This window comes from Aquarana catesbeiana, linkage group LG02 (assembly GCF_042186555.1).
Source record: "Aquarana catesbeiana isolate 2022-GZ linkage group LG02, ASM4218655v1, whole genome shotgun sequence".
In the NCBI taxonomy this organism is placed as follows: domain Eukaryota; kingdom Metazoa; phylum Chordata; class Amphibia; order Anura; family Ranidae; genus Aquarana; species Aquarana catesbeiana.
The window spans coordinates 204,202,806-204,225,276 of NC_133325.1; the positions used below are offsets into that span (position 1 = coordinate 204,202,806).

At 45.0% G+C, this 22,471-nt stretch overlaps 1 protein-coding gene across 1 annotated transcript in view; it reads left to right on the forward strand.

Annotated features, from left to right (window-relative positions):
* The window catches only part of SUGT1 (SGT1 homolog, MIS12 kinetochore complex assembly cochaperone), a 232,010-nt gene that overhangs the window by 12,771 nt on the left and 196,768 nt on the right, over window positions 1-22,471 (forward strand). Inside the window, exons 2-4 of the mRNA XM_073614228.1 lie at window positions 2,336-2,412; window positions 3,823-3,871; window positions 10,417-10,507. Coding sequence (XP_073470329.1) covers window positions 2,381-2,412; window positions 3,823-3,871; window positions 10,417-10,507 — 172 coding nt within the window. The 5' untranslated portion in view covers window positions 2,336-2,380. The remainder of the gene's footprint in view (window positions 1-2,335; window positions 2,413-3,822; window positions 3,872-10,416; window positions 10,508-22,471) is intronic.

Below are 22,471 nucleotides of genomic sequence, written 5' to 3' on the forward strand. Positions count from 1 at the left end.
CCCAGGACCAGTGGGTTTTGAAAGACGTTTTTCAGCTGTAAAAACGCTCTAACGCTGAAAAACGCTGAAAAACGCTCAAAAACGTCATTCACCAACGTTTTTTAGCGTTTTTGATCCATTGAGAAAAAAAAAAAAAAAAAATTTGAAAAAAAAAAAACGCTCAAAAACGCTAACGCGGAAAAACGCTCAAAAACGCTATTGCAAAAACGCTGAAAAAAGCTGAAAAAAGTTAAAAAAAATCACTGCAAAGATACTGGCGTTTTCATAACGTTTTTTTAACAGCCTGTGTGCATGAGGGCTTAACCAACAAGTGTCTATAAGTGGTTAAACTCCTCATTTACCCTAGGTTCACATTGACAGCGGTAATGAAATTGTGTGAGTTCAGCTGAACTCGCACGATTTCATACCCGCATGTCAGTCCCGACTTCAGGGGGCGAATTAAGAGACATCTGTGCGGGTTTCTGCACAGATGTCTATTGAAATCGCATCCCGAAGTCGCTAAAAGTAGCGCAGGAACTACTTTTGGGGATCGATGTGGCGCTGCAATGTCAGCGTTGCACCGATTCAGACGGTGCCATTGCCAGCAGTAGCTGCTGATTTGGCATGTGATTTGACATGTCAAATTGCATGCTTAATCGCTGCAATGTGAACCAGGGCTTAGGCCCCTCTCACACCGGGGGGAGTTTGCAAGCGCTATTGCGCTAGCAATAGCGCCTGCAAACTGACCCGAAACAGCCGCTGCTGTCTCCCCAGTGTGAAAGCCCAGAGGGCTTTCACACTGGAGCGGTGCGCTAGCAGGACGGGAAAAAGTCCTGCTAGCAGCATCTTCAGCGCGGTGAAGGAGCAGTGTATACACCGCTCCTGCTCATTGAAATCTATGGGACAGTGCGGCTATACCGCCGGCAAAGCACCTCTGCAGAGGCGCTTTGTGGTGGTTTTTAACCCTTTCTCGGCCGCTAGCGGGGGGTAAAACCGCCCCGCTAGTGGAGGAATACTGATGGTAAAGTGCTGCTAACAATAGCGGCACTTTACCGCCGACCCCGCCCCAGTGTGAAAGGGGCCTTACAGACTGAAGTTCATTGCTATGATCTAAAGGAAAAAACGTTACAATGTTTATAGTTAGCTCAGCAGCTGAGGAATGTTGAGAAACTTGTCAGACTGGCTGTGTTGTGTTTTATATATAGATCTATATCTATATATCTCTATATCTATATCTCTATCTCCTTTTTTTTAATTGTTTGTTTATTTATTTTATTTTTGACAGCTGTCGGCTTGAGCAGAGAACTCTGCATAGAATCGGGAAAGTGCATTGTTAAGAGGGGGGGGGGGGGAAATCGCGATCTCGATTCTTAACGATTAATCGTGCAACTCTGTCTTCTGGCGCTCAAGTGGTTAAGGTCATCACAGAGGACAAGGGGGGCAATACTTACATCTGGAGGAAGAGAGTGTTGGCCTCCAAATAGGAAAAGGTTTCTCCACAGTAAGAGCTCTGAAAATGTGGAATAGACTCCCTCCAGAGGTGGTTCTGGCCAGCTCAGTAGATTGCTTTAAAAAAGGCCTGGATACTTTACTAAATGTACATAATATAACTAGATACTAACATTTATAGGTAAAGTTGATGCAGGGATCAGGATGGAATGTTTTCCCCAGCTGAAGCAAATTGGATCATGCTTTATTAGTTCTCTTGCACATGGCAACTTGAAAAAGCTCAGTACAGCCTTTTTTATTTTTTTTTTTTTATTTTTTTTTTTTTCTTCATTTAGCTAAAATACAACCCATTCATTGTAATGTGCCTATGCACACAGGCGTGTAAACAGAAGCCATGCATTCTTCAGTAAAAAAAAAAATAGAAAAATCAGCTTTTTTGGTCTGTAATTTATGCCTCATGCGCGCGAATGCACGCAAATGTCCATTTACATATCACGGAGAAGGAGAATGTGAGAATAAGTTTTTGCATGAAAATGCGTGAGTGCGTCTGAAAATGTGTGAATGTATGTACGCGAAAATGCATACAAAAAATAGCGTCTGAAAAAGTAGATGCTCAAACAGGAGTATCATGTACAAGAGACCTTAGCCTTTTTTTTTTTTTTTTTTTTTTTTTTTTGCCTTCTTTTGAATCAACTGTGGGTAAAGGATAGGGTAGTGTGTGTGCGTTTTCCTCAGTTCAACTACATGGATTCTTTTTTTTTTTTTTTTTTTCAACCAGAATAACTGTGATTATTTTAGCTTGGGTGGCCAGAGATGTTGAACCTTCTTCTTCTTTTTTTTTTTTTTTCTTCTTTCTTCTTCCTTCTTTCTGAACTTGTGGATAACGCATTTTGTTTTTTGTTTACAGCTTGTGACTGCAGTACTTGCATTGAACTTCATATCCCCAGGCACAATGACGGAGACTGTGTTATCTCCTCCTACACAGTGAGTGTGTTTGCTTTTACATTATTCATCAATAACCGTTTTGGTGACCTGGACCTGCCCGTGAGTGACCGTGTTCTCCTTAACAATCTGATGCTCAGAGACCACATGCTAGCCTTTAGTACTGATTATGTGTCCTTTGGACCCCAGCAGTCTGTGGCAGCATTGTAATTATAAAGATGTGGACAGGTGTCTTTTATACATATAACGATTAGTCGTTTAGGAGCACCTTCTTAAATTGACAGGACTAATGTGTGAACCACATGAGCACATACTGTAGCCAGGCTGTGGGGGCCAGCATTATTGTTGGTTGGTAGGGGATCAAATACTTATTTTACTCACTGAACTGCAACTTAATTTATAACATTTGTATCATGTGTTTTTCTGGATTTTTGGTTGATATTCTGTCTATCATTTAAAATACACTTAAAAAATTATAGACCCCTCACTTCTTTGTAAGAGAGCAAACTTACAAAATCGAATACTTATTTTCCCCACTGTAAGTAGTCTGAAATTCTTGTTTTTGTGTGGTGTGTGTTGTGTTTTTCTTTTTTTTTTTTTTCTCTTGCCTAGGCCCATGAATACAATACAATTTGCATACATACTTTAAAGTGTAAGTTCACCTTTACAGCAAATTTGTAAGGTGAACTTACGCTATCAGCCGTGAGACATCAGGTTGCCGCTTTACCAGTTCAGGGATTTGAAATCCCTGTGGCTTTCTCTCCTCTTCAGCGCTGACAGGACGGGTTAGGTGGGTCCTGATTGGTCGACGATATCCATTTAGAATGCCTCCTACACATAACTTTTAAAAGGTATGTTTTAGGGGATTAAGCCACGGGGATTTCAAATCCCTCTGACCGGTGAAGCGGTGACCTGATGTCTCACAGCGGGGGGGGATTGTTGGTTGTTTGGGGTCCAGTGTAAGTTCACCTTACGGATTTTCTGTAAATGTGAACTTACCCTTTAAATTGTTGTTCCTGTTGTGCTCCAGGCTAATAGTTGACATCTGTATTGCAACAGTATGTTCATCTATTTTAGCCTTTGTAGAACTTGCTATACTCAGCCACTGTTCAGATTTGAACTCCCTATCATTCTGAATTGACTTGTCTAGTGACACCCCTATTTTAGAATTGCAACCTTGTCACCTGTCTGCTAATTTATAAAGTATTGTATGTTGATTGCTCATTTGTGTACATGGGGCCCCGTTGTTGTTAAACGTATTTTTAAACAAGACCATTTTATTGTAGAAGACGATCATGTACATTACCAGTGAGTCTAGTTGGTTGATTTAGTAAAGCTATACTGAGTGCATATAGTATCCCTATTACACATGTTGTGTAATATAAGGCAAATGTGTGTTTGGTTTTTTGTTTTTATACTAGTTTGTTCATTTTTTTTTTTTTTTTGTTTTAGATTATTTTCCGATCTTTACATTAGTGAAAATCCTCAGCGATCATTAGAGGTAAGCTCATTTCCTTGTAAATGACTAATGGTATGGTAGTTTGTCTATACTAATTAAGGCCCGTTCATAGCTTTGCTTACTGTTCTGTTGTGTTGCAACCCTCAGTGTGTTTTAGACAGGTTTACATTTGTATTACAAATACATATAGTAAGATATTTGAGAGAATTCTAAGGAACTCAGAAATGTGGAACAATCCGATATTTGTCTGTGATAAAGGCATGGATTTATGAAACCCTATTCTTGTCAGACCAACTTTATATTGTTCTATGAGGAAGTAAGTGAGAAATTGGATGGTGGAAGTCCAGTGAATGTAGTTGATCTAGATTTTGCTAAAGCATTTCATACTGTACATCATAAAATTGTAATATGATCTGTTGGAGTTTATTAAATTGTACATGGTACCCTCCCCCAGGAAGTGGTACTGGCTTAGAGTGTGGACCACTTCAAAAATCTTTTAAGTGTCTTCCTCAGGAAGCAGAATAATACAGGGCTACAGGAATTGTTTAAAAAACACACCACACATTCACAACTGGATGGACCTTTTATCTTCTTTAATCCTTTTTAAATTAGTGTATGTAAGTACCATTCTTCCCTGTGCTGGAGGTTTTGGCTGTAAATGTAGCAAGCAGGAACTTTTTTAAAATGCACCATGTTTGTTAATGGTGTGAACCACAGTTATGGCAAAATCTCTTTCTCGTTACTCCCAATGAAGGTTTAAATAAATGTTTTGATTTTAGTTGGTGGACAATTATATTCTCCAACTGATCCCAGAAGACCATCATTCTCTCTATCTGGACAACAACCTTTTACTTTTAGTTGAGAGATGGTCTTTAGGAGTTGAGTTGCTGTGCATTTAAAAATATTTTTTTGTTGCTGTGAATGATTGGTTTCATGGTAATGCTGTAAACACAGGGCTTTTTTCTTCAGAGAAAAGGTGCAGGAACTCACCCGCCCCCTCCTGGGCCACACCCCTATCCACCCCCTCGAACTGCCCTTTTAGAGAACAGGGAACCAAGTACCTCAAAGACTACCGCAGTGCAGCCCAGTCCAGCAAAGAGACAGGCCACGGCCCAGTCCAGCAAAGAGACAGGCCACGGCCCAGTCCAGCAAAGAGACAGGCCACGGCCCAGTCCAGCAAAGAGACAGGCCACGGCCCAGTCCAGCAAAGAGACAGGCCACGGCCCAGTCCAGCAAAGAGACAGGCCACGGCCCAGTCCAGCAAAGAGACAGGCCACGGCCCAGTCCAGCAAAGAGACAGGCCACGGCCCAGTCCAGCAAAGAGACAGGCCACGGCCCAGTCCAGCAAAGAGACAGGCCACGGCCCAGTCCAGCAAAGAGACAGGCCACGGCCCAGTCCAGCAAAGAGACAGGCCACGGCCCAGTCCAGCAAAGAGACAGGCCACGGCCCAGTCCAGCAAAGAGACAGGCCACGGCCCAGTCCAGCAAAGAGACAGGCCACGGCTCAGTCCAGCAGCATTGATCTTTTGTTAACCAGAAAACTTGTTTTCACACAGTGAGGAGGACGACAGACTAGCTACCTACCCACACCATCCATGCCACAGCTCGCTTTCATAGTGACACAAGCTTCCGGTCGGTCTGCACTGAGAGGCGGGGTGGTGTACAAATCTCTCCGCCTTACGCTCTCACAAGCTGTAGCCATTTGATCGCTCTGCGGCTGCCAGTGTTTGTTCATTATAGGCAGCGCGCAGCAGGCTAAATAGAATACACACGGGATACGGGCAGAATGCTGTGGTGAAGGTGCCTCCACGGTTGATCCCTCCGCGGCCTCCAGTGCTTTTTTACAGGCAAGGGCAGCAGGCTATACAGATTAGGACACGGAGAGTCCTCTGGCAGGGGTGCGTTCCGGGATCATTTCTTCACATCTTACAAAGTTGTAAAGAGTGGACTTGAGATGTTCACTTCTGGTATGCTAAAGAACAATATGCAAATAAGTTTTGGTATGTAATTAACAGAAAAGACGACCCCCCCCCCCCCCCCCCCCCCCCGGGGACACTGCATGACACTCTGCATCAGATTAAAAATAAACTGAATGTGAACACAATATTGAGTGTAGAGAAGTCCCAAGGTACTTATATGTCCAATTAATACATCTGCTGTGAATTATCTATAAAGTCCCAGAGACAGTCCTCAATGCGTGCAAAAAACTTTCAAATGGCATTTTCCTTTTCCACTCTCCACTTGGATCCAATATTCATAAAATTCACCATGTTACAATCTATTGTGAGGGTGGCAGCTCACCGCAGGGCTTGATCTATATTCTCATATGGATCAAGCACGCTTGTTAGCATGTCTCTTATCTGTGCTGGTAATCTGTGCTCTGTCAGTATGTGTCCTCTCAGTTTACACTTCTCCGGTTTTCTCCCACGTCAGATCATGTGTGGATAAAGAAATCTCCCATAGTGTAAAACCATCATTTATTTTATTGAAGTAACACTCACGTTTGAAAATAAAGATAATCGGCACAACTCGATACAATGTAATCCACTGCAAAAACCTCTGGTCCATCCGTGGGTGGGGCCGGGTGACATCAACCCCTGTGTCATGATCATGACAAATGATAAAAATGTGCACCTTTTCCACATTAAGAACGCGGAAAAAAAACAAGCAGGAATGTGTGTTTCCGCTGCTCTTAGGTGTAAATGAAATGTCCTTTTGGGAGAGGAGTTTTTAGACGAGAAGAGAAGAGAGATCTTGTGTTCCTGCTAATCGGGAACACAGATGTGTCTCTTCCTCCAGTCAGTCCACCCCCCCACACAGTTAGAAATCACTGACTAGGAACACAGTTAACCCTTTGACCACCCCTGGTGTAAACCCTTTCCCTGCCAGTGTCTTTTTTTTTTTTTTTTTTTTGTTAGCACTAATCACTGTATTAGTGTCACTGGTGTCCAATTTGTTTGCTGTAATGTCGCAGTCCCGCTAAAAATCGCTGATCGCTGCCATTACTAGTATAAAAAAATAAAAATGCCCTAAATCTATCCCATAGTTTGTACACGTGATAACTTTTGCGTAAACCAGTCTACGCTTATTGGGATTTTTTAAAAATATTGGCCGAAATTGATGAAGAAATTTTCGATTTTTTTTTTTTTTTTTCCCCTTGGGTGTGTTTTATAGCAAAAAGTAAAGTTTTTTTTTTTTTTTTATATATTTATTTTTTTTTACTTGTCGGTCTTTTTTTGTTAGCGCAAAAAAGGTGATAAAATACCACCAAAAGAAAGCTCTATTTGTGGGAAAAAAGGACATATGTTTTGTTTGGGTGCAGCGGCACACGACCGCGCAATAGTCAGTTAAAGCAACGCAGTGCCGTATTGCAAAAAATAGCCTGGACATTAAGGGGTGAAACCTCCTGTAGCTGAAGTGGTTAAAAAAAAAACACTGCTCTCATCAAAGTCTCATTGGAATTGCTATGACTTCTGTAAGTAAAGCAACAGGCAAGATGCACTATATAATCGCACTGGGAATTGCATGAAAATCGCATTGCATTATTGTGAACTGAACTTTAAAGCGGAGTTCCACCCAAAAGTTGAACTTCCGCTCATTTGTCTCCTCTCCCCCTCTGGTGCCACGATTGCCACCTTTCGGGGGGGAGGGGGGGACAGGATACCTGTCTTTGGCAGGTACCCTGTTCTCACTTCTGGGAGTCCGGGCCGCAGCCCGTGACATCACTGCAGGGCTCCCTCCTCCTCTCCCTGTCGCTGGGCCAGTAGGAGAGAGGAGCGGGGCCTCGAGCATACGCAGTAGTGTTCCCGGCGTGAAGCCGTAAGGCTACGCTGCCGGGTACCCTTACCCGCAATGATGGAAACATCAGGTGTGGTGCCGACATCGCTGGGCTCCAGGACAGGTAAGTCTCCTATTGTTAAAAGCCAGCAGCTGCAGTATGTGTACAGTACCTGACCGCGAGATTGTGTTTCCAGCGCGATACCATCGCGCTGGTTCTCGGTGACAGGGTACTGTGAATGTCGCGCTGGCTCGCTCATCGGGAAAGGAAAACGTTGTTTTCCTCCCGCGATGAGTGACAGGCAGCGCTGACAGCTGTCTGGTATGAATCCTGAGGCGGGAACACCGCGCCAAATTTTAAATGAAAAAACCGGCATGGGTTGCCCCCTCGGTGGCATACCAGGCCCTTAGGTCTGGCATGGATTGTAAGGGGAACCCCTATGCCGAAAAATCGGCGTGGGGGTCCCCCCCAAATCCATACCAGACCCTTATCCGAGCACGCAGCCCGGCCGGCCAGGAAGGGGGGTGGGGACGAGCGAGCGCCCCCCCCCCCCTCCTGAGCCGTACCAGGCCGCACGCCCTCAATATAGGGGGGTGGGTGCCTTGGGGGAGGGGGGCGCCCTGCGGCCCCCCCACCCCAAAGCACCTTGTCCCCATGTTGATGAGGACAAGGGCCTCTTCCCGACAACCCTGGCCGTTGGTTGTCGGGGTCTGCGGGCGGGGGGCTTATCGGAATCCGGGAGCCCCCCCTTAATAAGGGGGCCCCCAGATCCCGGCCCCCCACCCTATGTGAATGAGTATGGGGCAAAAGTGTCAATATAAAAAAAACACACTACACAGGTTTTTAGGATAATTTATTAGTCAGCTCCGGGGTCTTCTTCCGACTTCGGGGGGTCTCCTTCCGACTTCTCCCGGTGTTCGGCCTCTTCTCCCGGGCCCCGCCGCTATCTTCTTCCAGCTCTATTGCCAGCGAGGGGCCCGGTCTGCTGCCGCTGTCTTGTCGCCGCTGTCTCGCCGCCGCTGTCTCTCCGCTTCTTCTCTTCTTTTCTTCTTCCCCGATGTTGACACGACGCTCTCTCCGGCTGGAATGCTGTGTGCGAGCTGCGGAGCCATTTATATAGGCGGTAACCCCGCCCCCTTACGACGTCATGGTCCCAGCATGCGCAGGGACTCTGGGGCCACGCCCCCTTATGACGCCAGAGTCCCTGCGCATGCTGGGACCATGACGTCGTAAGGGGGCGGGGTTACCGCCTATATAAATGGCTCCGCAGCTCGCACACAGCATTCCAGCCGGAGAGAGCGTCGTGTCAACATCGGGGAAGAAGAGAAGAAGCGGAGAGACAGCGGCGGCGAGACAGCGGCGACAAGACAGCGGCAGCAGACCGGGCCCCTCGCTGGCAATAGAGCTGGAAGAAGATAGCGGCGGGGCCCGGGAGAAGAGGCCGAACACCGGGAGAAGTCGGAAGGAGACCCCCCGAAGTCGGAAGAAGACCCCGGAGCTGACTAATAAATTATTCTGAAAACCTGTGTAGTGTGTTTTTTTTATATTGACACTTTTGCCTAGGTGAATGGGTAGGGGTACCATGTACCCCATACTCATTCACATAGGGTGGGGGGCCGGGATCTGGGGGCCCCCTTATTAAGGGGGGGCTCCCGGATTCCGATAAGCCCCCCGCCCGCAGACCCCGACAACCAACGGCCAGGGTTGTCGGGAAGAGGCCCTTGTCCTCATCAACATGGGGACAAGGTGCTTTGGGGTGGGGGGGCCGCAGGGCGCCCCCCTACCCCAAGGCACCCACCCCCCCATGTTGAGGGCATGCGGCCTGGTACGGCTCAGGAGGGGGGGGGTCGCTCGCTTGTCCCCACCCCCCTTCCTGGCCGGCCGGGCTGCGTGCTCGGATAAGGGTCTGGTATGGATTTGGGGGGGACCCCCACGCCGATTTTTCGGCATAGGGGGTTCCCCTTACAATCCATGCCAGACCTAAGGGCCTGGTATGCCCCCGAGGGGGGAACCCACGCCGGTTTTTTCATTTAAAATTTGGCGCGGTGTTCCCGCCTCAGGATTCATACCAGACAGCTGTCAGCGCTGCCTGTCACTCATCGCGGGAGGAAAACAACGTTTTCCTTTCCCGATGAGTGAGCCATCTCGGCGCTGGCTCCTGCGACGGGGCTCGTAGGTGTCAAATCTCGGCGAGAAGTGCGGCGAGATTGACACAATATCGCGGTCACCTACTGTAGCTGCTGGCTTTTAGTTTTTGTTTTTTTTTTGGGGGGACGGAACACCGCTTTAAGGTGAGACCATCTACAACAGGCAAATCCCTGCACAGCCGCACCAATTTTAAATTGTGACAGCAGTTGCGGGGAAAAAGAACCCCCACTCGCTGTCACATGGAGGGGGTGAGTGGCCGGAATATGTTTTACCTTAAATACAGGTGTGTAACGTGTTCTGAAAGGTAAACATATCCTTTTATTTGTGTTTTTATCTAATATGGTGGAGGTCTGCGGCAGTTCTCTACATTGAACACTACCACAATCCCTTTGATAATTAGGCATGGAACCCGTGCCATTTTCCTTCTATGTCTCGTCGCAATAGAAACACTTTTTTTTTTTAAACCCCCCCCCCAGTATTTTTAAAACATGTTGAGTGTTATTCTGGAACAAGGTATTTTACTTTAAAAATAACTGTGCTTGATTTTGTAAATTACATTGTTGTATCATGTTTGTAGAGTGTTTAGCAATATTTGTAGAGAATATTTGTAGGCGGTAGAGATCAGTAGACATAATTTTTTTTTTTTTTTTTTTAATTCCAGGAGCTGACGAAGGCATTAGAAGAGGGATCTGACAATGCAGAATTCTACTGTCAAAGAGCTTATGCTCATATACTTCTCCAAAATTTCAATGGTAATGGACTGCTTTGATTATATTTTTCATACTTTAATTTGGGCATATTGTGATAATGTTTACAATACTTAAGACTTGTTGACTTTGTGCATTTTGTTTACTGCTACAGACATTTTTAGACAGAAAACAAATGGGCCATGGAAGAAAGCTTTTACAATTATGATGTACGCTAAAGTCTCCTTGTTTTTGTGAATAGTAAGCTTTTTTTATGAACAGTTTCTATTCCATATTGGAAAAATAGAATTTGTGAATTTTTTATAAGATTATATTTGCAGTTAAATCAGTCTGAAAATCTTTTGGGTTGGTTTGCAAGAGCTGAGATATTCAGTAATGACGTTATTTTTTGTATAGTGTCTGGTAAGTTTTGGACTATGCCTGTTTTAATACAGTTACCTTTTGGGTTCTGATGCCCCTCCATGTGCAGTTTTATACTTTCCTGTTTCTGCCACTCTGAGACCTTTGCTGTGTGCTTTGCTCTGTGTTGTATTGCCTCTTCAAAGTCTTCACTGTCAGCTCTGATTTTTTTTTCTCCTGTACATTTTCTCTTTTCAATCTTGATTTATTCAATTTGAAAAGTGGAACTCCATCGCAACAAATGGCGTTTGAACTCTGCACAGGAGTAAATACAAATTGCAACACACAGACTTGGTGGGAGAGGACTGTGTGGATGGCCATCAGAGCCCAATAAATGTAACTGCATGAAAAACTAGTTTCATTTTATACTGGTAGCAAAGGTGCAATAGTAAGCAGATTGTGTTATTGCAAAGTGACACTTGTCACCCTCACAGCAGGCTCTTCTGGTACTTTTAGATTATTGATGCCACCATTGCAGTCTGCATCCACACTATAGATATTTAGCTTTTCTTCCTGCCAGCAAAAATACAACAGGAAGAGAGAAGAAATCTCTGGGAAGTGAAGGGAAATCACAGTTTGAGATTTCTGATGGCTTTCTATATGCTGGTGTTGGACTCTAGTTTTTGGAAAATTAGAGCAAATTTTCCCTGCAGAGAAACTGTCATAAAAATCTACACTGAAAATCGAATCATTCTCCACTGAAATTTTTCCTTAGTAACATGTTTCCCATACCCCTGTCATAACCCAAACCAAGCTAAATTTAGTGGCTTTTTGTATGCTTGAAATCTTTTGACAGAGCAGGTAATCAACATTGTGCGTGTGTCTGCTTGGCCTTGAGAGTTGCAAGAGAGACACCTGCTGGTTGGTATTAGAGTTACTTATATTGAATGTGAAACTGACATTTTTCTGCACAGTGGTCCAAAGCTTCCTCACCTTTCCATTCGTGTTAAAGCGGATCTTCACTTCATCTGAGCACCACAAACCAAAAACACTATTTAATTGATGCTTAATATTCAAAGCAAACGCCCCCATCCATCCATTTCTATATGCTTTATTTTGTTGAGAAATCACTTTGAAAAACAACCCTCTAGCATTTCTGGATCTGCCCATCTTGAGTAAGGGCAGATGATTCATGTAGCATTTACTTCCTGGAAACAATCTGCTCTTGGCTCAGGTATGCAGGCAGGAGAATGTGCTTAGCTGAGAACCCCCCCCTCCCCTCCTGAATACTCCTGGGATGTATGACATAATTGGCCTAGGCAAGAGACCAGGAAATAACAAAGAAATGTAAAAAAAAAAAAAAAAACTTAAATACAAGTTATTATGATATGCTTTCCTCTATTTACGATTGCTAGCAGCGTGAGGATCAATAATAATTAAATTGTTGAATGAGGGAGTGAAGTTCCACTTTTAAAAGAGAAATTTGTGTTGTGTTTTTAGTTTCATACTTACCTAGGTGAATGGAGCGTCAGACTGATGCTGCAGCTGTCCCCCGGTGTTTCTGCACTGAGACTGCAATCAATCAAGGCAGCTGGCAAATCCAGACTTGGGAAGTTGGGATGACGCGCTGCCTCGACTGATGGCAGTGACGTCAGCGGAGCGCAGACTTCAGTCCGCTCTCTGCAGAAAACGGGTCACAGGAGTGTAAAACGAATTGCACCCCTGTGACCCAGAGGAGAAGCCCAGCCTAAAAGGCTGGACTTCTCCTTTTTAAGTTAAGTTTGACCAGTGATAATTTTAAAACAATTAGAGTTAATAATATAAATGCAAAATAAACATTTTCTCCTGCAAGTTATCCTTTTTTGATATGACAGTAAAATATTATATTTTTGGTTCAGAACACGGTGAAATATCTTACAAATGAAGAGGATTTTCTATAATTGATTTAATACATGTTTCAACAATTTACACAGGATTTTACATACTTTCCATTCATATCAGTCTCTGCCCTCAAGAGTCATACAATTTAAGGCCCCTACCTCAAATGCATACATGCAAAGTACTATGGCCACTTTCAGCAGAAACAAGTTAACTTACCAGTGTGTCTTTGGAGTGTGAGAATAAACTGGAGTACCTGGAAGAAACCCACACATATACAGGGAGAACATGTAAACGCCATACAGATATCAGTGAAATGTTTGATGTAGCAAGCGGTTATGCTAAGCATACAGGCAGCAATGTTCTGGAAATTTTTGATACCAATTTACCAAACAAGTCAATTCGTTAAAACGGTTTGAAATTTTCAGTTTGTTGAAAGTTTTGTTTACCCCTTCATGCCTAAGCCTTTTTCTGACATTTGTTGCTTACAAGTTAAAAATCTATTTTTTGCCTAGAGAATAAAATAGCGATCGTTGCAATATATTATGACACACTGTATTTGCGCAGCAGTCTTTCAAATGCAATTTTTTTGGGAAGGTATTTATAAATCTTCATAGGCAACCCTTTAAACATTTCTACAGGTTACCAATTTAGAGTTACAAAGGAGGTCTTGTGCTAGAATTATTGCTCTTGCTCTAACGATTGTGTCGATACCTCACGTGTGGTTTGGACACAGTTTACATTAGCGGGCATGACTTGCGTATGCGCGCGAGCACGGGGGGATGGGAGGGAGTGGTGTTATATTTTTTTTTTTCTTTAGTTTTGATCACTTTTATTGCTGTCACAAGGAATGTAAACATCCCTTTTGACAGTAATAGTCATTGACCGGTACTCTTTATGGAGAGATCTGGGGTCTTAGGGAATCGAAATCTACCCTAAGACAAGCATCACAGCAGTGATTGCAGAAAGATCCTGTTAGCAGCTCCTTTAAGGTAGATTTAGATGTGCATCTAAAGCCACCTCTCCTCTGAAGAGCGATCTGTGTACGAATCACTTTTCAGAGATGATTTACAGGGGGTAAGTAGGCAATGTGATGACTTCTTACCATCTGTTTTAATCCCATTTTTGCTCACAGACCTGCCACAACTGCATTGTAGTGTTTTTTGTTTTTTAATTTTTCTGCACATACAGTACAAGACAAGGGCAGATATCAGTTATAGGCGCGTACCTTCAGGTGACTGGACACTGGGGAAAAAAATGCTGCAAAGACCCCAAAAAACCCCTCCCACTTCCAGCAAGCCTATGTTCTTTGTCAGGTGTTTGATATTGCCTTTCTACTGAGTGGGGATTTTTCATTAGTTTGCACTTACTGACTTCTGCAATGAACTTTTATTTATTATTATTATGATTATTATTATTATACAGCAGTTTGCGTATCGCTTTACAATATAAAGGGAGACATTGCAGCATCAATACAATTCTATACAAGACGGTTGAAAGGGCCCTGCTCCTGTGAGCTTACAGCCTAATACGGAGGGGTTGGTGAAACAAAAGGTAGTAACTCTGAGGGATGAACTGATGAGGGAAGTAGATGATTCGGTTAGCTAAAGGCAGGATAGATCTCCCTGAAGAGATGAGTTTTCAGGGATCACCTAAAAGTGGACAGAATAGGAGATAAGCAGATTGGGGTAGTATCTTCCAGAGGATGGGAGAGGTTCTGGAGAAGTACTGGAGGCGAGCATGGGAGGAGGAGATGAAGGAGCTAGAGACCAAGGGGTCTTGGGAGGAGGGGAGAGGACAGTTTGGATGATATTTGGAGATATTGGTTATCTAGCTCGAGGCAGAGTTGTAAATGGCTTTGTAGTGTTTTGCATTTGGCAGAGAGGGGTAGTGGAAACGGTTGGTAAGGTGGATGAGTCTAGCAGGGGCATTCATGATAGATTGAAAAGGGAATAGCTTGCAGAGAGGTAGGCCAATTAGGAGGGAATTAAAATAGACAAGGCTAGATAAAACGTGAGTGAATATGTTGCTTGGTGGTTTCAACAGTTAGAAAGGGGCGTATTTTGGAGATGTTACGGAGGTGAAGTCTGCAAAATTCGGACAGCGATTGGATTTGGGGCTGAAAGGACAGGTCATAGTGCAGGATTACACCTAGCACCCTTACACAAGGGGAGGGACTGACGGTTGTTTTATTGATCTTAATGGAGAAGTCAGGAGAGAGGGCATGGGCCGGAGGAAAAATGATGAGAGCTCAGTTTTAGAAAGATTGAGTTTGAGGAAGTGGTGAGACATCCATGCTAATATGTCAGTAAGTTACTAATTTGACAGGAGACGGAAGAAGTGAGGTGAGGAGTAGAGAGATTTGTGTGTCACCAGCATAGAGATAGTACTGGAAGCTATGGGAGTTTATTAATTGACCACGAGATGAGGTGTAAATGGAGAAGAGGAGGGATCCGAGGACAGAGCCTTGAGGTACCCCTACACAAGGAGGAAGTGGAGAGGAGGAAACCGAGTTATAGGTAACACTGAAGGAGCACTGTGATAGGTAGGAGGCGAACCAGGAGAGAGCAGAGTGTTGAAGGCCAAGAGTGGAGTTTTTTGAGGAGGGGGATGGTCAACATTATCAAAGGCTGCAACGAGGTCTAGTAGTATGAGTATGGAGTAGTGGCCATTGGTTTTAGGAGTTAGTAGATCCTTTGTGAGTGTCAATAGGGCAGTTTTAGTGGAGTGTAGTAAGCTAAAGCCGGACTGTAAGTGGTCAAGAAGGTTTTTTGTCAGTGAGGTAGGAGCTCAGACGGTTGTAGACTAAGCATTCTAAAAGTTTTGATGCAAACTGGAGCAAGGAGATGGGTCTTAAGTTGTTCAGGCTGGTGGGGTCCAGTGAGGGCTTTTTAGGTATGGAAAAAATGCAAAATGTAGCGCTGAAAAATGTACACAATTGATGAACACCGTGTGTATGAATAAATGAATAATTTGTGCAAAAGTCCATCTGCAAACAAATAGATAAACCAAAAAATGTATATGGTATAAACCTCAAATAAGAATGTAATTAAATAAATAGTGTCCAAAAGTAAGAACAAAAAGTCCAATATAATGGTGTAGGTGCAGGAGCGGTGAAATGGGAACACAACTCTATCCGTGGAAGAAACCTCAAATAAAAGGATCATCAAACACTGAATGAGATGTGGGCGCTCTTACCGGAAAAGGTGGACACTGTCGGCGACAGAGTCGTACAGGCAGTGTGCCACATGGGGCAAGTGTGTGGATAGCCAGGTGGTTGAAGCCTCCAGAGAAGGATCCAGGGGGACCAAGGATAGCTTCCGGGTCGGCCCGATGTCAAGACCGTCAGGGCTGGATCTTTTGTTATTCTGAAGAAATCACTGCGGTATTTCTTCAGAACAAGGCTCTGATGAAGAGGGTTAAACCTTCGAAACGCGTAAGCCAGCAGCGGTCCGTATGCCTCCTTCCTGGGACCTGGACAACTGCTACCACTGGAACAATTGCCTCTGTATGTTTACTATGCGATTTTACCTTCGACTTTTGTGAGTAGTTTTTATCTTGTTTTTAATTCAATAAACCTGTCAAGGATAATGCACTAGGCTGGTGCGCTCTCTTTTCTCTTTTTTTCTTATGTTAAGTGGGCTAGGTGTCTGTGCGGTGGAGATGCCTGCACAAATTGCATCATTCTTGATTTTTAAAGTGATTGCTCGTGAGTAGTGTGTGAGTTACTGGGTAGAGATGGTGGGGAAAGAGTTAAACGTAGAGTAGAGGACAGAGTACTAATGAGAGTGACAAAGTAGGCTTGTTTGGCAGCATGGAGGCAGGAATTGTATTTTAAGAAAGCAAATTTTATATTTGGTTAATGCATGCTGGGATTTGATTTTTGTGCCACACTCGCTCCAGTGCACGGCTATGTCTCTTAAGGTTTCTGGTGTCGTCGGTCCGTGAAGGTTGTAATGGTCGGGGCCTGATATGTTGTGTAGGGAAAGGAACTGCATACTGGCCATGTCACAGCCTGTGGATCCTTGCTCAGTGATGAGAGCTTCAGAGACCATAACCAGACCCCACCGAAAAAGACAAAGGGAAAGCCTGTAAGGTTACTTTGGACACTGGATCCTGTATTAGGTGCCCACCTTGGGTTAGCCACAAAGTGCTATACGGGTCTCAGTGGCGATCTGATCAGTGTGACTCTGTCCCTGAAGATATTTTTCCTGAGGTTTACGTCCTTCCGAAGTAGGTGAAGCCAGGGGTGTGAAGGGTGAATTCCCGTCCTTCTCTTTTAGACTTCTGCTGTCCAGTACCCAGTCCCTAAAAGCTGCTGGATTGGTCCCCCCTTCCTCCCTTATCTCTTTGAACTTTGGTCTTGGGGACCTGGTGTGCTAGTCCCCTGCTCCTTCTCCCTTTCACTTTCCTGCATTTAAGTCCTGTTCTGATTTCTGTAACTGTTCCGTGACTCAGAGGGACTCATTCAGCCCTTTCTGAGAATCTAAGCCGCCAATGTGCTCTGCACATACTCCAGACAAAGTGGCTTTCCTCTTGGGACCTGAACTGTTCTGGAGCACACGTTTCCCAACTGTTCTGGAGCACACGTTTCCCAACTGTTCTGGAGGACACGTTTCCCAACTGTTCTGGAGGACACGTCTCCCAACTGTTCTGGAGGACACGTTCCTCAACTGTTCTGGAGCACACGTTCCTCAACTGTTCTGGAGCACACGTTCCTCAACTGTTCTGGAGCACACGTTCCTCAACTGTTCTGGAGCACACGTTCCTCAACTGTTCTGGAGCACACGTTTCCCAACTGTTCTGGAGCACACGTCTCCCAACTGTTCTGGAGCACACGTTTCCCAACTGTTCTGGAGCACACGTCTCCCAACTGTTCTGGAGCACACGTTTCCCAACTGTTCTGGAGCACACGTTTCCCAACTGTTCTGGAGCACACGTTTCCCAACTGTTCTGGAGCACACGTTTCCCAACTGTTCTGGAGCACACGTTTCCCAACTGTTCTGGAGCACACGTTTCCCAACTGTTCTGGAGCACACGTTTCCCAACTGTTCTGGAGCACACGTTTCCCAACTGTTCTGGAGCACACGTTTCCCAACTGTTCTGGAGCACACGTTTCCCAACTGTTCTGGAGCACACGTTTCCCAACTGTTCTGGAGCACACGATTCCCCAACTGTTCTGGAGCACACGTTTCCCAACTGCTGCTTTCATGCTTGCTTATCTGGCTACAGTGGTGGTAACTTACTGGCTACAAGCAAAGGGAAATTGTGCAGAAATACTTTAGTCTGGCTGGATCTTCAGTATGACATGGGGACCTGCTACATTTAACTGCTTTCTTGCATGGTGGGTCAAAGTCGGTGCCTTCTTACAAGGTACTCCCTCACAACATTTGGTGGACCCTACAAAGAAGAGGTCTGGGACAGGGAAAAAGGGCTTTCCTGGTACTATGAGGGATAGTGGCACAGGCCTGGGGATACATCCACTGATACTTTGCACCGTTGATCCCCCTAAGATTTTCTGCCTATGTCACTCTTTTCCATTTACCCATGATGTGTTTTGCTCTCTCTTGCCTAAGTAAGAAAGGATATTGTGGCTCCCATGTTTGAATTATGCAGCAAATCTGAGACCTGAACCAACCAGTGGGTCACAGGAGTTGAAAACACTCGTCACCCCCTATGCCTCACAATCTTTTTCTGATGCGTTCATGACAGGTGAAAATTACCAGCAGAGGGGAGAGTAGTCAAAATGGAGGGTGGGGGGGGGGGGTTGGTGGCTGATGGCTCATCTCCTCTGAGGAGGAGACACTGCCTTCTGGGCTATCGCAAAAACGGCAACATACGATCTCAGTACTAATTGATGCACTTGTGACCCACTGGAGCCTTCGCGACCTGAGGTGTCAAGCATGGCTTCCCTTTAAACATGCAAAAACCTTACCATTCGCTTCTTGGTGGAGGACATTCCATATGGTGACTGGCTTCATCCTAAAAAAAATTCTGTCCCTCCAAAACACTCTCCTCAGCAGTACTTGTTAGAAGGCTTGCTTCTCCAAAAGTGGGCTGTTTATGGGGTTGATCCCTCTATTTCCTGTGTCAATGGGCCGAGGATGTCCAGGCTTTTAGACAAAGGGTCTAAACCTCTTTTCAAGGCCTCTATTTCTCTGGTTGGGCCAGCATTGCAGCTGGCATTTGCCTCCATGGCGATGTGCCTGATATAACCAGCATTTACCAAGCTCATGGACCATGATGCAGAATACATATCTCTGGACCACTGTATCAGCCTTTGAGAGCAAGTCTCTTATCTGTCCAGATGTGTGGACTCTTGTGGCTCAAGTACTGGTTGGCGGACTTGTGTGCAAAGAAGCGCCTGAAGTGGATTCCCTTCACTGCTGGACGTCTCCTTTTGGCGAGTACCTCAATTTCTTTATTAAGAAGGTCACTGGGGTAAGAGTACCCTGTTGCCTAGTAAACAGTAGCTGAAGGCTCCTAAGGGTAAGTCTCCCATACTCTGTCCAGGTTCATCTTTCCTCTCTTGCAGGTCTTGCCCTCCATTCCCAGTCCCATGAGCTAGTTCCATCACAACCTTGGAAGTCCAAGCCTGGTCACAAACCTTATACGCAGTGAAGAGATGTCCCCACTTATTCAAGTAGGGAGATGTCTGTCAAAGTTTACGGCTGTCTGGTCTCAGAACATTCCAGCTCTTTGGGATCAGTCTGTCATCTAAAGCTACAAGCTATCATTTCAGTTCCTTTTTAGTCCCCCATTTAAGCCTTCGACTCTATACTCTACCCCACAGCGAGCAGGGTCTCTTCAGATTGCCATTTGGCAGGAAAGAGGTTCCAAGGTTTCTACTCCAACTTGTTCACATTCCTGAAACCCTAGATCTCTAGGTCCTCAACAAATATCTGTGGATCCAAGAATTCTGGTTTGCATTGGCCAAAGCCATAATCCCTTTTCTTCAGCATGGGGACTTTGTGGCTTCGGTGGACATCACAGATGCTTGTTTGTATGTCCCCCCCGCCCCCTTCCCTTGTAGCAACACTTCTGTGTTTTGACCTTGGTGACTGTCACTTTTCAGTTCATGTGTGTTTTTTTTTTTGGTCTATCCATGTCTCTATTGGTTTTCACAAAGATCCTGACCCCTGCCTTGCTATGCTCCCTGGGTGTCTTTCTTTTGTGGTACCTGGACTTCCTGCTGTAGAGGGCCTGGTCTGCTCAGATGCTGTCCTCGGCAATTCATTGGACGGATTAGATATTGCAACCCCCTTAACCTCCAAACATTTGTTTTGACACACTGCTTGTAGTATCTGAGCCTCATCTTGGATACAACCCTGGGCTGGGCATTTCTTCCACCAGTGAAGATCCTGGGGGGACATACTGGCAAAAATTTCAGAGGTACATGTAGAGGAAGGTGCTTCTGCATTGCAGATTTGTAAGGCTACCGCCTAGTCTTTAGTTCCCACGTTTTACAAGATTTTACCAGGTGGATGTTTAAGACTCAGCCAATGCTGCTTTTGTTTTCCAAGGTGCTTCAGGCTGCTGTATCAATTGGGGCTGGTGTGTTTTTGTGGTGTGCCCCCCCCCCCCCTTCATTGTGGGCCTGTTGGTGCTGTTGTGCTTTTTCTTTATTGATATTGCTTGGGGACATCCGAGTTGTCTCTGGATCCTACCTGTTTTCTGTACTGCAGCGGCTCCCAAACTTTGTCCCCAGGGACTGATTTTGTTGTACTGGGGCTAATTCGCACAATATTTGGTGACTGACATTTTACTGCATTGTAAAACATAATCTGTCACCACAAGGACACACTGGAAATGATTGGCTGTGCTTCAGCATGCTGCGATAAAATGCAGACATGCTGCATTTTATTGCAGCACAAAGTGCTGACTTGCATATGTTATGGAAATGATTAAGAGCTCCAATCGAGCCCAAGGTTATCTGCTGCTGTCTCTAATTGGAAAGTGTGGCTATGCATGCATATAAAAGTAAACACTCTGAGACACGCTCAGCTCCGTTACTTCTTACACTTCTAATTTATTCAAGGCGGTGCTAATGTTTTATACACACAAATACGTCATTGCTATGTTAGTCTAATAGGTACATCTCATTGGTAAAGATAAAAAAGAAGATGGAGAATCTTCATAACGAGGTTTGGCTGTCCTTGGTTTTATCTTCAGTTCCGCGTTCTTCTGATGTGTGGGATGTAGGGGGTACCCGCCATTTTGAGAAAAACATAGGAACAGAGCTAATCTGTATACTTATATAATGAGTAAGGAGAAAAATATGTATACACATAAGAAAATAGACATTTTCAGATTATTATTAGTTACATCACATTCCTTCACAATCCCCCCTAAAATGACTATTTTCTCTTTTCTATCCCTAATACTAAAGGTCCCACTTTGGCCTGGCCCTTCTCCTCAGCAACTCTTTTAGGCTGTATATAGAATTGGGCAGCAACTGTTCACTTCCCTCAATACAGCTGGAGAGGTGCAGTCAGGCGCTATCTATCCCTATAACCCTATAGGATTGTGAGATTATGGACAGGGAGTGACTGTAGAGGAGTGAAGGGTTTGTCATCTCCCATCATAAGGGGGTCCTCTTCTTCTTGGTGGAGAAACGTAGGTGTGCTATTGTCTACAGCCTTGCTCATTAACTTTTTACGAAAGGTAGAATACAGCATACAATCAGGGCTAAAAGAACCAGGATTATTAATACCCTTACCCGTATCTGGGCGAGCACCTTCTGCCACCCACTCATCCAGCTAAAATATTGCTCCCATGGGTCTGTGATACCTGAGTTCTTCTTCAACTCCAATGACAGATCTTCTAATTTCTTTATAGCTAAAGTAACCTTACCATTTGGGCCAGTATTATCAGGAATGTATGTACAACAGGCTCCCGTTTTTTCCTATGATTTTACAAAACACCTCCTTTCCCAGCTAGCACCATGTCTAAGGCCATCCGGTCCTGGAATGTCATGTAGGAAGTGGGGGCTAACTGGTCAGCAATTCGCTGGAGGGCATCTTTAGAGTAATTTACAAATCTCTGTTGGTTATAATATGTGTAGTGTCAGGTCACCTAGAGGCTGGGTGACAGATGCACACCGTTGGGATCAGGAGTGCACCGCAAGGTAGTGGACCCTACGGCTGACTGCTGCGGCTTAAACCCTGGGAGGTTCAGGAATCAGGTCTACTGGATCACTGACACAGATCCCACTGGGAGCTAGAGCATAGATTCCCCAGGGCACGGAGTCTAAGAGCCAGCAGGTGTTCACCAGAGCCTTTAATGATAAGGATGGACTGCGCCGCAGTCTGGCTCCAGGTCGCGGCCCCCAGGGTCTCACAGCTCACGCTCACGGTAGACTACAGGAGAAGAGGAAGGAGGCAGCAGGCTGGAACAACAAGGAAAGTAAGGTACAAGCCAAGGTCGGTAACAGGAATCAGATGTAGGAAACACAGCAAGTACACACAGAGGCTAACACACAGTGGTTGATCAGCACTGCTGGCTTGCAGTGCACAGGTTAATATATGGTTCCCTGATAGGGCCTGGGGTGCGGCCATGCTTAGAGGAGAGGTTACAAAAGCAGTCAGGCGAGGGTCAGCTGGTCTCTAGAGATGAACACATGGAGACAGGTATGTTGATCGACAAACACTATTGCATAACCATGACATGTAGTTAATCCAATCTACATTTTTGCTGACAGTTTTTATGGGAATCAAAGACTCAAAACCAGCTTTTACCTAATCCCTGGCTTTAAATTCATCAGGGACCCCCCTTGTAACCCTTATGACATGT